Source organism: Falco rusticolus, chromosome 3, assembly GCF_015220075.1.
Source record: "Falco rusticolus isolate bFalRus1 chromosome 3, bFalRus1.pri, whole genome shotgun sequence".
NCBI classification, from domain to species: Eukaryota; Metazoa; Chordata; class Aves; order Falconiformes; family Falconidae; genus Falco; species Falco rusticolus.
Genome location: NC_051189.1, coordinates 107509524 through 107523307, shown reverse-complemented (window position 1 = coordinate 107523307; position 13784 = coordinate 107509524). Strand labels below are relative to the sequence as shown.

The 13784-nt window shown below is 48.1% G+C and overlaps 2 protein-coding genes across 2 annotated transcripts in view; both read left to right on the top strand.

Moving 5' to 3' along the window:
- Window positions 1-6834, top strand: part of VWA1 (von Willebrand factor A domain containing 1) — a 34939-nt gene extending 28105 nt beyond the window's left edge. The window contains exons 5-8 of the mRNA XM_037381522.1: window positions 1116-1394; window positions 2461-2733; window positions 3551-3820; window positions 4495-6834. Of these exons, the coding sequence (XP_037237419.1) occupies window positions 1116-1394; window positions 2461-2733; window positions 3551-3820; window positions 4495-4535 (863 nt within the window). The 3' untranslated portion in view covers window positions 4536-6834. The remainder of the gene's footprint in view (window positions 1-1115; window positions 1395-2460; window positions 2734-3550; window positions 3821-4494) is intronic.
- Window positions 6835-9037: 2203 nt separating this feature from the next.
- LOC119144353 (ATPase family AAA domain-containing protein 3) overlaps window positions 9038-13784 on the top strand; it is a 28660-nt gene continuing 23913 nt past the window's right edge. The window contains exons 1-5 of the mRNA XM_037379593.1: window positions 9038-9290; window positions 9717-9793; window positions 10411-10512; window positions 12074-12133; window positions 12500-12569. Coding sequence (XP_037235490.1) covers window positions 9059-9290; window positions 9717-9793; window positions 10411-10512; window positions 12074-12133; window positions 12500-12569 — 541 coding nt within the window. The 5' untranslated portion in view covers window positions 9038-9058. The remainder of the gene's footprint in view (window positions 9291-9716; window positions 9794-10410; window positions 10513-12073; window positions 12134-12499; window positions 12570-13784) is intronic.

The following is a 13784-nucleotide window of genomic DNA, read 5'->3' as shown; positions in this document are numbered from 1 at the left end:
AGATAGCACAAGCGTGGCTCTGAACGTTGAATGTCACAGAACAATGGAGCTCTGTGAAAGGCTGCAGGGAGTGATTTCAGCTGGGATGAATGCAGCTGGCTTAGCAAATGCTGGGCACTCCCCGGTTGCTGCCCCTTCTTGGCCACTGGGTACAAGCAGAGAGCAAAGAGAAATGTATTTTTTCATATTCTGGGCTGCTTCACCTAAGTGACACAATTTAGTTGTTTGGTTTCACAAAGAGGTGATTTCTGCTGGGAGCTCGGGGTGAACTGACCACAGGAGTTTCGGAACCTGGATGCCTCATTTCTGTCTCCAGCTTTCTCGCAGGCAGTGCCAGCGCTGCTTGCTGTGTTGGGTAGGTGGTAACGTCTTGCCAAGTGTGGGAAGCTGCCTGTTTGGCCAGGCACAGTAACTCCCACACATCTGTCGGGTAGTAGCAGCTGCCCGGAATTTGCTGGACCACTCCAGATTCGTTCTCAGTGGTGCAAGACAGGCTTGGATGCTCAGGGGCATGGGTCCTGCTGTGCCAGGCCTCTGTGTCACAGCAGATCACCAGCACCATTCGCCCTTAGCACAGAGGACAAGGCAGAGAGAACAGAGAGGGGTAGCTGGGGCTTTAAAGAGCAGCTTGGAGGCTTGTGGCAAATCGCTTTGAGACTGGAGATGCCCATGAGGCAAGGCGCAGTAGTATTCCTGAGCTGAAGCCTGTTGTGCAGGCACACTTGAGCAATTGCTTTAGCCAAAATGCCACCTGGTGATGGCTGGGACATATGCATTTCCCCTGCAGGCTCTGTTCAGTGAAAGGCTCTTGTCTGAGAGGTAGAAGTGGTGTGAAAACCCAAAGATTTCTGCCTAAGTTGATGTGTTTGATTATTTATTTTTTTTTTTAGCTTTATCTTTGGTTTCAAGGATTTTGTTTTATAGTCCTGAACCTTTCAAAGAGGGTCTAGTTCACTGAATTCCTATGAAGGGGCTTGGCTACACCTCGATGACTTCAGTTGTGACCCAGTGTTTCTGTAGCCTACAGCTCCCGTCCAGAAGGGCCTGTATTTTAGATATGCCATGTTCTGTATATTGACATCAGCAGTAATTTCTTGCTACTGTTTCTCTTCCAGATGTTATCCAAGCAAATCGGCTCCATGCAGTAGATATCACCTCAAGCAGCTTCCGTCTGATGTGGCCCAAACTCCTCTCCGAAGAAACTGGCTACTACACCCTACAGTATGCCCCGATAGATGATCTCGCAAGGAAGAGGACAAAGCAAATGTCTGGGGCTCACACTAGCCTCGTGCTAAGCAACCTTGGATCAGAAACTACTTACGAGGTGGCACTCATTCCTGAATCCAACATCCACTACTTCCCTCCCCAGACAACAAGGGTTACTACACTGGCAGGTAAATGTGCACAATCCTGACCAAGGGGGAAGTCTCCACTGTGCTGAGCCTCCTGTATGTATCAAGCAAATGGGACAGCCCTTGGTCTGCATCCCACCGTCTCGTGGTCTGGCTGGAGGAGGCGGATGATTGTGATCAGGACAGAACATAATGAGCTGCTTTATGCTGGCACTCAGCTGCCAGCTGTTTGCTTAGAGAGGTGTTCTGGACTGTTCGGAACAGGGGATCAGGTCTGATGGTCATAGCCCTTCCAACCTTAAAAGTCTGTGAATCTGGAGGAAAGCAGAGCCCACTGCCCTGGGAGAAGGTGGCAGGAGCTGCAGCTTGCGGGGCTTATGTATTATAACTTATATTATACCTTAACAGGGCTGAGGTATAGAGCCCACTGGGGATAAAGCACAGGCTGCTGCATGTACTTACTCACTCTCCCAGTAGGATGGTCAGGGAGAAGCAGTGCTGTCTTGTGTGGGTTACTGCCAAAGGGGAATCTTGACCTTCATCGCTTGAGCAGCTGCTATGGAACAAGGAGATTCCTGTCTCCTACCTGAGGCTGCAGGTATAGCCTGGGGAGAGTAATGCTTCTGAAGTGGGTGCATGCTGCTTCTCCAGGCAGTGTATCCACTGATGGGGAATCCCTGTGTGAGAGGGAAAGAGATAGGGGGAGCACTCGGGGCAGAAGCCAGCCCCTTTGTGCAGATTAGTCATTTGGCCAGAAGACTAACTCAGATTTATGCTGGGTAGCAACATGCAAAAAAAGTGGCACGCTGAAAAGCTGAGCAGGGGTAATAAAATCAAGATGAACTTGCATCCAATATTAATGTTCTTCATGCAAAACCAGTTTTGGCTGAGTAGTTTTACCCACTCTCTGCTGCACAGGTGAAGAAAATATTTTCTTAGGGCTGAGCTGGGTTGTGCTGACGTGGTGACTATCCACCTCCACTTGCTGGATGGATTTTCTTCCACCTCATGGAAGCCAAATATGGTTCAGGTCAATTATGCTTCCCTGACAGCATTCTTATGCCTTGAATGATATACTCATTCACATCTTTTTTTACATTTCTTTCAGAGGAAGTAAGTCCAGCTCAGGTTCTCATCTCAGAGTCTGGGCCACGCAGCTTCCATGTTAGTTGGGGTCCTACCCTGGACAGCGTGATGGGCTATCAGATCCTGTACGGACCCCTTCCTGGGAACTCGGTGAAGCTGCTGGAAGTGGACGGCAAGCAAAACAGCACTGTGGTGGAGAACCTGGCACCCAATACAACCTATCTAGTGACAGTGACTGCAATCTACAAATCGGGAAAGGAGAAATCCCTGTCTGCTAAAGCATGCACTCAGGAAGGTGAGCAGCACCCTGCTGATAGGAAATCCCACGGCCACACAGAGTATCTGAAGCGTGTCCGGTTTTTTGCACAAAGCATCTGCCTCTAGGTGAAGCCAGGGAACTGGGTTAGCCCAGTTACTGAGCCGGGGGTGAGAGAAGGGGAAAGTTGCAGCTTCTGATGAACAGCACACGATATATGCCATTAGGGTGTAGCAGATGTATAAGGTATGGGACTGGAAGAGAATCAGACGCACGCCACACACCTGCTATTACAGGGTGCGTATGGCCAAGCTGCTGGTGTAGGCACAAGCAGAACAGACTTGGAGATCCCTGAATCTCCCTGAAGCAGAAAGAAAAGCACCTTTCCCTCCTATCTCCTCAGTGTCTGTTCTTTGTGATTTAGCACCAGAGGGGTGGAAACCTCATCAGCAGAACCTTCAGCTCTGAAGAGGTACCTGTGAAGATATTGCAGGAGGCAAAATGTAGCTTTTGAGGTACCTGTGAAGACACTGCAGGAGGCAAAATGTAGCTTTTGTCAGGACTCGGGAATGAGGAACTCAGAATGACAGCAGCTGAGGGTGCGGGAGGCAGCCAGCCAGTGCCTAACAGTGCCAACACAAGTATTACGTGCTGGTACCAGGACAAAGTTAAGGACTAAGGAGGCTGTGCTCCTCCAGTGTGGAGATGCAGAGGGATGGGCTATTGCATCTCTACAACAAAGAGCAGGCTGGCTGGCCACCCCTTCTCACCAGTCCCCTCGGGAGGAGCAAGGAGATAGGCAGTAAGGACGGCTCCATACAAACGGCCTGAAGTAACATGAATCTTCTTTCTCCAGAGGGCTCCAAAGTGAGGCACCTCCGCTTTGAAGACATGGGCCCCAACACTCTGAAAGCCTCCTGGGACTCTGCCGATGGGAAAGTCCTTGGTTACAGGGTCCGATGCCGGCGGCAGAGTGGCCCTTCATCCGTCATCAGCGTTTCGCCGCAGATTCACAGCGTGCTCCTCACGGACCTGGCTGCAGGCACCACCAACAAAGTCTGTGTGAAGCCTGTGTACAAGAACCAGCCAGGCAAAGGGCTGTGCCGCATGGCACACGTGCAGCCGGGTAAGCTGGGGTGCAAGGCACAATCCTGGGGCACTTGAGCCAAGGGGAAATGTTCTGAAGGGCATTGAGGGGGTGGAGATCCAAGGCAGGGGAGCCCTCATGGCTGAAATGCTCTGTGCTCCTCAGCTAGCTTGCCAGTAGGGCTTCATCACAGCTATCAGCCCAAGAGGTACTGCCCTCTTGGGTTCTTTCCCTCTTTTTTAAGAGCAGTCCTCCTCCTAGTGGCATTATGTTTGCAGGCAGGAGCAAAAAGTGTACAGTGGAGGCAGTCCTGCAACTGCTTTGGGATAAGAAGGGCGGGAGGACTGCTAAAAGCTGGCATGGGCATTGGAAGCACTGTTTAAAAGTCATTTGAACTCTTGGCTACCCTTCACTTTTCAACGTGGCAGGGACGAGCTAACTATGAAACACAGCTACTAAGGCACAACACATCTGCTTTCCTTCTTCCACTACTCAGAAGCCACTTACTGTCGTGAAACACAAAGGGATTCTTGATAGGCTGAAGTGAAGTAAGAGCTAAAAAGAAGCTGTGCAACAGTGCAGAAGCACAGCCGTTTTCCCAGCAAGAGGCCAGAGGGATAGGGAAGATGACCACAGGGATAAGATCTCTGACTCAGTCAAATTTGGAGAACGGGTGGATAAAGCTGATATTATAATTCTTGTGTTCTTCCCAGCTACAGAAGCCCAAGGATATAAGCACAGACAGACAGCATGACAGACTCTGGAGTGAACTGATTCCCGGCAGAGCAAGGAATCTTGCTTGGACAAAAAGGAGTCGTCAGGGGAGGAAGCCGGAAAGCTCACAGATCATCTCCCAGCCTGCACTGTCCGTTAAGGTGTCCTGGTTGTCAAGCCTAAAGGCTGTCCTCAGCCCAGTTCTGCTAAAGCTTAAAGGTTTGGCTTCGCTGAGTGGAACAATCAATCTGACTAATAGATCCCAAATCTGTACCCTCTTTTCATATAAATACGCCTGACAAATAACAAACAAAAGGCAAAGGGATGAATCCTCACTATTGCTTGCTTACTTACTGCCTGTCCTCTATTTATTAAATGTTGATACAGTTCTGGTTTTGCAGCTTATGAGCATGTTCAAGGCTTGGCTGTTTACTCCCCTGGCCTTTCACTGTGGGCATCTGCCCTCAGAGAAAGATTACACGTGACACACCTGAGAAAGAGCAGCTTTCTCCCAGTTCACCCAGTGTACTCAACAGATAGCTCAAATTAGGCAACCCAAAAGTATAGCATCTCAGGGATGGAAGGGAAAAGCATTAGGAGAGAAAAGAACAACAGAATGCAAAAATGTACAGTATGCAGAGATCAGGTCAAAGCCAACAGGACTTCTGAGAAGAGGAAGAAAAGAGGTGGTTGTCCTCGTCAAAGGTCAGGTGGGTTATGAAGACGCTATAGAAAACATCCCGCCTTTTATAAAGCACAAGGACAGTTTAGTGTTTCCAGATGGTCTTTGGTTGATGGCAGAGCTTGGTGGATGAACTCTGAGAAGCAGAACGACAGGGCTGTGCCAGGCCAGGGCTGACGAGCGCTGTCAAGAGTGCTCCAGCAGAAGTCTGCTTACTGTCTGCCTGCTGAATTCTTGAGTCTCATTAACACTGTTCCACTCTCCCTATGGCACTGGTATTAAATTAATCTGCTGCAATGACATACAGATCCCAGATGGAATCTGAAGGGCTCAGTTCCCCCAAGTAATTTGCCTTGGGATTTGATATCAATCTGAGAGAGCAGAAAACTCAAAAACCTGGGAATTTGCTTCTCCAGCAGGTTACTCCAGAGCTCTCAACCCTCAGCTGAGCTCAAGGAGCAGCAGTGAGTCAAGAAAAGCCAGACAGCAAGACCACCTAACCCAGTTATTTTTGTTTCTTATTCAAATACATGCCTCCAAACAACAGTGCAATGCTGCCCGGATCATGACCACTGATTTACTTTGGCATACCTGCAGTCAGTTTCACCAAATTGGATGCGAGTCCTGCTATTGGAGCAGCCATATAGAGATTAATTAGCCAGTTCTGTGGCTAATTAGGGACAGTAAGTCTCCAGCACTATCATTCCAGGCTTTATCCTCTGCACTCTGAAAACACCTAGCACATCTTTAGTGTCTTGTCCTGGGCTTCCACCCAGCCCTAAGCTTGAGGTACACTTAAAAATCAGGTTTCTAGGGGAGGAGAGTAGAACTGATTCTTTCCCTTTGGCCCCAGGCTTGAATTTGCTGTCACTCATTTTAATACCTAGTGACAAAGCCATTGGAGCAGCATCGTTCCAAAATTCAGGCTTAGGGCTGTGAAGAAATGTATACACTTTTCTAGTAACAAAACCCAGCATCAGTGGGAACACCTTCCCTCAGTAATGCCTGCTCTATTTTAAATGTATTGCTTATTTGTCCTATGGGTGGAACTGTTTTTAAAGCTGTACTGTATTTTGGAGAGTCCTCATTAGTGTCGCTCTATTCTGCAAACCCTCTGTTAGCTCTGCTTATGGACTTCTTAAAAGAGTTCCTTTCAGAGCTGAGATGAACTTTGTCACTGACCTTGTGTCCTGAGTGCTGAATTCATCATACCTGGGTTTATGGAGCGTTTGCTTTGGGCTGTCATCTTGTACAGGAGGAAGGGACAGGAGAGGGCTGAGTCACTCATGAACCTGATAAGATTTCATACACTTTGTGTTCTCCTTTGGAATGTGCTCTTGTGACTGATTAATCTTCATGGAGACTGTGCTGAAGGGAAGAAAAAGTCTCTGGAATCATAGCATCGTAAAATATCTCAAGCTGGAAGGGACCCATAAGGATCATAAGAGTCCAGCTCCCAGCCCAGGCAACATCTGGTCAATCCAAGATAAAGATACCATGAGTGATCTCTCATGCAATAAGATAATCTTTTTCATTCTTGCTGTAGGACAGAAATTAATTTTGCACAACTCCTTGCATAGTTTACTAATACATTAACATGTCATCCCCCCCAATTGTAATGCATCCTTTTGAAGACAATTAAAAATACAGTACAAGAGCTATTGAATGATTACTTTGTTCTTGGTGGCACTAAGGCCAAATCTATTAAGTGTAGCTTTTGTTCTAATGAAAAGCTAGTATTCATCTCAATTTTAAATGACTGAAAAGTAACATTTCCATTCATGACTTCATGGTCTGGTTTACATAGAACTTTATCTCCATACACACACACCCCAAAAGAAAAAGAAAAAAGTAGAAATACATCAGTCTCAGTAATGTCTCAGCTTCAGTAAGAATCATTTTACAAGGAGCCAAGAAGTGAATGTCCCTTAAATCCTGGCAGAACTGGTAGTACTCATGAACACGAAAATTCCAATCGGACAGGTAAGTTAAACTAATTTTTTTTTAATTTATTTAGAAAAATGTAAGCCTAATGATTTCCAGGCTATTTAAGCATCTCATCTGTACTGATATAATGGGTATAACACCCAAACACCTATGTAGGATGAGAGCATAAACCATCAGGGCTACCAGTAGGAGCTAAGTTCTGTGTGTGGGGACTACAAACAGCTTCATTTGTAGGTAAGTTGTTCCCAGGTTTTCTTTAGGGTCCTTGCACCATCTGATGCATGTGGTGTTGGCTATTATTAAAGATTTAATGTGGAGTCGCTAGTGTGATCTGCTGAGAGAGTTCCCATGTTCCTCAGGAATACGAAGACTATCCTGTATCAAGACACCACGGGTTTTCCGAACACAACCTCCCAGGAAGGTGCTGATCTGTCAGTAAGCAGAGCGGTTATCCCACTTAGCTGATCTGTTATCTTGACACTCAATGGTTTTGTGATCGAAACCAGCATACTTGCCCAATTCCAGAATTTTGGTGGGGTGTTTGTGTTCAGTTGGAGGAAACTTGCTCTTAAGTGCATACTACTTGCAGCCTTCCCCTGTATAATCCCAGGCTCAACGAGATGTCAGAGTACAACTATAATTAGGATGAGGTAGCTAATTTCTCAGAGTGATGTGGAGGTTATATGAGCACTTGGCTACTGTCAGCCAGAAGGGGCACTGAATTTACTGTAGTGGATGAGTACCTGGTACCAACAGGCTTACCTTTGCCAACTTCACCAAGAAGCATGAGCCAGCACATACCTGAAGGTTCAGGGAATGTTTTTATCACTGCCAAAATGAAGGAAAAATTCCACCCGATCAAAACCTGCTGCTGGTTGTACAAGCTGGGTGGGGGATCTCTGTTCTAGGCTGAAACGTGCTCAGAAAATAGCTTACAAGTGCAATGACGTTTGTTTAGGGCTTGTCTTTTTCCTTTTGTACTAAGTAGTTCTGCAATCAAATCTCCATTAAATATTCGGTAGATATTCTTTGACCCAAGCTGAACAACTAAAACCATGAATTAGAAAGCTACAGGTAAAATGTGATTATTTTGAGGACTAGGGCTGGAGTGCTTGGGATAGTACCTTGTAATAGGCATTAACTGTTCTGCTGCTGTATTGGTTTTCCAAAAACATGTGTGTGACACCCCACAGCAGAGCCACTGTGAATTTTAAGCACAAGTGATGAATGTGGGGGGTCACTAGGAGGAAACCAAAACAATAAAAAAAAAAAACCACCACAAAGAAGAACAAAACAAAGGAAAAACCAAAAAAAGAAACCCAGTCCCCCACCGAAAAGCCCCTGACTGAGAGAAAACTCAAGCGTTCTGCGGGAGGTTCTTCAGAAATGTGCTCAAGTGTGCCTTTGGGAAGAAACGTGTATATTTAAAGATAAAAAAGACAAGGGGCTGCTGGGCCGCGGCCTGCTCCCCAGCGCTGGGGCGGGCCCGGGCTGTAAGCAGGGCCGGCTGGCGGCCCGCACCTGCGGGGCTGATCCTGACCTCTCCGCTGCTACCTTCCCCGTTCCCCTTCCCCGCCCGCTCCCCCGCCGTGGCCAGGACCGGTGTGCGGGTGGCACAAGCCCCGGGGCCAAGCGCAGCCCCGCCGCGCCGGCCCGCTGCCCTCGCAGCCCCACCGCGCCGCCGTTGCTATGGCGCCGCGCCGCCCGCCCTAGTTTGTCCTTCTCCGCTCGCCGTCCCCAGCCCAGCTGTCCCGCCCGCTCGCCCGCTCCCCAGCCAATCGCTTCCCACCGGCTGGCCCGACCCTCTTGCGTCATTCCGTCAATCCCGCGCCTTGCCCAATGGGAGGCCGGCCCCGCCCCGCTGGCGCAGGCGCGGAGGGGGGGGGCGGGGAAGCGGGGCGTCCTCCGCGTGCGCGCGTGCCGCCGGCGGCGTCATGTCTTGGCTGTTCGGGCTGAACCGCGGTGCGGGGCCTGCGGGCGGCGGGGAGGCGGCGCCGGGCGGGGCTGGCCTCTCCCTCCCGCCGGGCCCGGGCGGTGGTGCCGGGGGGGCCCCGGGGGGTGCCGCCGCCCCCGGGGACCGCCAGGCGCCCAAGGACAAATGGAGCAACTTCGACCCCACGGGCCTGGAGCGGGCGGCCAAGGCGGCGCGGGAGCTGGACGCGTCCCGTGCGTGAGGGGTCGGGGCTGGGGGCGCCGCGCTGCCGGTGCTGCTCGCCGGCTGGCGGCGGTGCTTGGCGTCCCGTCGGGTCCTGCCGCCTTCCTCGGGCGGGGTCGGGGCAGCCCCGGGCTCTCGGAGGGCTGCTGCTCCTCGCCGGGAGCCCCGCGGCCTGCAGCGGCCTGTGGTCGGTCCCTGCGGGCCGCTGCTTCCCCTGAGCGAGGTCTGGGGCTGGCGGGGTACCGCAGCACCCTCTCAGCAGGGTAGACCTGTTGGCTTCAGACCGCGCGTGTGCTGCGGTTCCATAAGGCCCGCGCAGCCAGCGCCGGGTGGGACTGAATTGACCCCAGTGGACGGAATTATCCTGAATTGAGCATTTTCTCCCTTGAGAGAAGGCCTTTGTGGTGTCGGTAACCACTTCCCGCTGTCAATTTCAGGCCACGCAAAAGATGCCCTCAGTCTTGCCCAGATGCAGGAGCAGACTTTGCAGCTGGAACAGCAAACGAAACTTAAGGTATGTTGAACATCATCGTTTGTTGTGTTGTGCCTCTCAGGCAACAGCCAGGCTTGTGGGGGGCATCAGTCAAAGTCTCGCTGTCTTTAACAGGCTGCAGAGGGTGCTTAGTTTTGCTGGTTGCTGTTCAGCTTCAGCAAGTAATAGTTATCACCATTTAAAAAAAAAATATTCTGGAAGGTGAATTGCAAGCTCATTTGGCCTATTCTCAGGCATATTTTATGGCTTTCTTTATAATTTGCATGTCCAAGTGGTTTTGTAACCCTTGTAATATCACCACCATTTTTAGGGAATGACAGGGGTTTCCTGCAGGGAACTGTAAAGTAGCTGGGTGGAGAACAGACTTCCCTTTCTTTTCTAAAGGAATTTGGGGGTTGTTGGAGTGTTGATTTGCTTGTTCTTATTGTGGTTTTTTTGTAAAATTATTTAATCGTGAAATGGCTAATTATGAAATTTCTTACAGTCATGTTTTGTGATCGTATTTTAGCTTTCTTGTGTCATTGCTCAGCTTTGCAGGGTACCACTGATTACAGATGGGTTTCTTGGAGCGCACTAGTGTTCCTCTATAGGATGCTGTACTGAGCTTATTTGTGATGATTTTCCCTTTATTTTAATAGGAGTATGAAGCTGCCATAGAACAACTGAAGAATGAGCAGATACGGGTACAAGCAGAAGAGAGGCGAAAAACACTCAGTGAAGAAACAAAACAGCATCAAGCAGTAAGGGAATGAGGGGGAAGCCACGTGATGGGAGACCTTGTTTGTGGCCTCCTGTGTGGAAAAGGCAACAGTGCATTAATTCTGCCTTTTGGGGAGTGGGAGAAAGGGGATTGTGGGCTGCCATAGATGTGAGGCAGTTTGCAGACTGAGCCTGTCTTCTACACTGGCTTTGTAATGTCGAATTTGATTTGTAGTTATATGCAGCTTTGTTGTCTTGAACTTTTGTTACCAAATTCTTGACCATCCAAAGGAACCAGTAGTAGCAGTTATTCTTACTGTGTGCCCTTTGAAACTTTCCTGAAGGAATTTTCAGGGAAGTGCTCTTGAACGTGCTGAGATACACTTGTTTGTATCTAACAGCTGATGGTGTTAAGAGATCAAAGACTGCTGGCTTATTGAGTCTATGTGTTAGCCTGGACAGTTAATGTCTCTTAAATTATTTGGATTTCAGTCTGAAGTAGCCTGCAACCCTGTTTATTCCAGGATACTTTAGACAGGAAAGAATACCTTAGGAGGAGAAGTGATGCAAATCTGAGAGTTAACAGAGCTGTGTTGTGAGCAATAGTGGTGCTTTCTGGTATGTTTTAGCGTAAGTCACGTGAAGTGGCAGTAACACTGAAATCAGGGAAGTGTAAGCTAGCTTTTACGCTCATAGCTCACATGTGGTGACTTTTTACTTTGAGAGCACAGGAAGCGAGGGGGTTGATTAATTCTAATTGTTTATTTAGCTTGGGAAGATAGCCAAAACTGCTTACTTGGCACACGTTGCTTTTTATCCCGTCAGAGTTTGGACTTTGGACAGGCTGGCTCAGGAAGCAGGCTTCGCAGTCATCTGCTCTGTTCATGAGTTAGCTCTTGAACTCTTGCAAGTTCACAGGGCATCATTTGAAGTCAAAGCAAGCTTGATCATGATTCACTTCTGAAGTACCGTGCTTTGCAACTGTTGAGGAGATAATTTTCAAGCTGTTCTGCTGTGTTGTATTTGGAATAGAGAATAATATCCTTTGTACAGGGTCCTGCTTGCTGGTGGATAGGGCCCTCAGGCAGCTTCCATTTGAGTGTAGATGATAGGGGTTTATTTGCCAGTTGCAGTAGAAAATCAATGAGAGAAATTAATGAGGGTCAAGAAAGTCAATCAGAAACAGAGCTCATCTGACTGGCAGCGTATCTTGACAGTCCTATTGCTTGCAATTGCCAGGCCAGGTAATGTGCTTTAGGACATGAAAAATAAGTGTTTTTCCCAGTAAAATTTTCCTTTTCTAGGCCAAGTTCTTTGTTTTTATATCTGTGATACCTTAAAATGAAGTCAGACTAAACAGATTTTTCAGCATAGCGGAGTTTCTGGTGCTGGCTGAGGATGTTTTGCCCGAAACTTTGCCCTGTTTGTATTTAAATCTGGGTTTATTTTTTTGTTTTGTGTGGGGGTTTTTGCATTGGTTTTTCTTCCCCTGCATGTTCCAAACGATGTTGCCCTTAGGACTGGGTTCTCTGTTAAATGCCTGATCTTTATATTCTGAATTACTTTTTCTTTTTTTTTTTTATTTTTACTTTTTTTTTCAAGCGAGCCCAATACCAGGACAAATTGGCAAGGCAGCGCTATGACGAACAGATGCGACAGCAGGTATGATCGCTTCCTTCTCTAACCCAGCTGGGAACTGTATAGTAGCTTCCTTAAGTCAAAGTGGTGATCTGGAGCAGCCCTATCGTGCTGGCCAGATGGCTGATGCCAGGCACAGTTGCTGCCATCTGTACTATTTGCTTGGCATCGACAGTGGTGGCCAGGCACATCAAAGGCCAGGAATTAGGACAAAGTGGCTAGGAGCATGGGATTGAGAGTATGAATCTGGGAGATGGGGAGAGGGAGAACGCACTTCAACCTGAGCACTAGCTTCTTGAAAATATTTGTAGTACTTAAGCTTACACAAATACCTACTTGACTGAGTTCTTAGAACTTTAATGCATCTTCTGCTGTCATCTCTGCCTGTAGCAACTTGCTAATGAAGAGAATCTGAGGAAGCAGGAAGAATCTGTACAGAAGCAGGAAGCTATGAGACGTGGTAAGCTAGTAATTTTTCTTGAGCTGGTGACAGTGGTGAGGGGCATGAGTTCTCTGTACTGATCTTTGACTCCTTGTCCGTATTCATTGATGCTCCATTAGGTCACGTGTTAATGTCATACTGGCAAGTACCGTGTAAATCCCAGTAGTACTCAAAATACCAGTTGCTTCTGAGAGTAGTTTAGAAAAAAATGTCTGTCCTGTAGTACTTGGATTTCCCAGTGAACTGTCTGTCAGCATCTCGTGGTGTAGCAACTGAAATGCTGATTTTTATGCTGGGGCATTGTAAAATAGAACCAGTTTTGAGGAAGGAAGGGAAACAAAATACCTCTTGGGAGGAACAGTTCGATCTACATTACTTAGTCTCTGTTCATTGTTTCCTGTAGAAAATAAAAGCTGAGTAACGGAAGGTTTAGTCTGAAACGTGCTTTGTTTCTTTTTGTTGTTGGGGAATTGCCAGCATGACTGGCTTTGCAGAACTCCAGTGGGACTCCACTAGGGCACAAGTGTTAGAAATGTATAAAGCAATTTGTGTAGGACCAGAGGGGATGGGAAGGCTGGCTGGCTCCTTCCACAGCTGCCAGCTGCTCTGTTGTCCACTCCTTGCTGCCATCTGGTGTACTTGGGGTTTGTCGGTATCTTTGAGGGAGGTATTGTAGCAACCATGTAACGAAGCTCAGTGGTGAAACTCTGTAGGAGAGGGTGATTTTACTCTTGTAGTTTCCACCTACTCGTAGCACCAAGGTGTGAATGTCAAGGTAGCCTGTCCAGCGTTCTGTTATCAAGAGGGGTATCAAGTAGCAGGGTGGTCCAGTCAGGATTTCTTGCAGTAACACTGAAGAGAGAGGGTTGTGAGGTCGTCATCTCAGTTCCTGGGTTGTTCTTAGGTTTCTCGTTCATTCTGCATTCACGTCAATCTTAACGTGTCAGTCACTGTTACTTCAGACACACAGAACGGAGCTTCCAAAATCCTGTTTGGGACAGCATTTTACAGGCAACTCCATTTTGCTTCCCTTCATAAGCAATGTCTATTGCACTGTGTGTAGTTACTTGCCCAGGGTTGTCCTTCCTTGTCTGTAGCATATCACCCTTCCTCTCTGAAATGACGTTGATGAGCAGCAGCGGTGCCAGGCACTGTGGGTTTTCCCTCTCTGTTGCTTTACCTCTTACTGTCTAGCTCATCTCCGACTAAAGTTGGCCCTCAGCATTTTTTCTG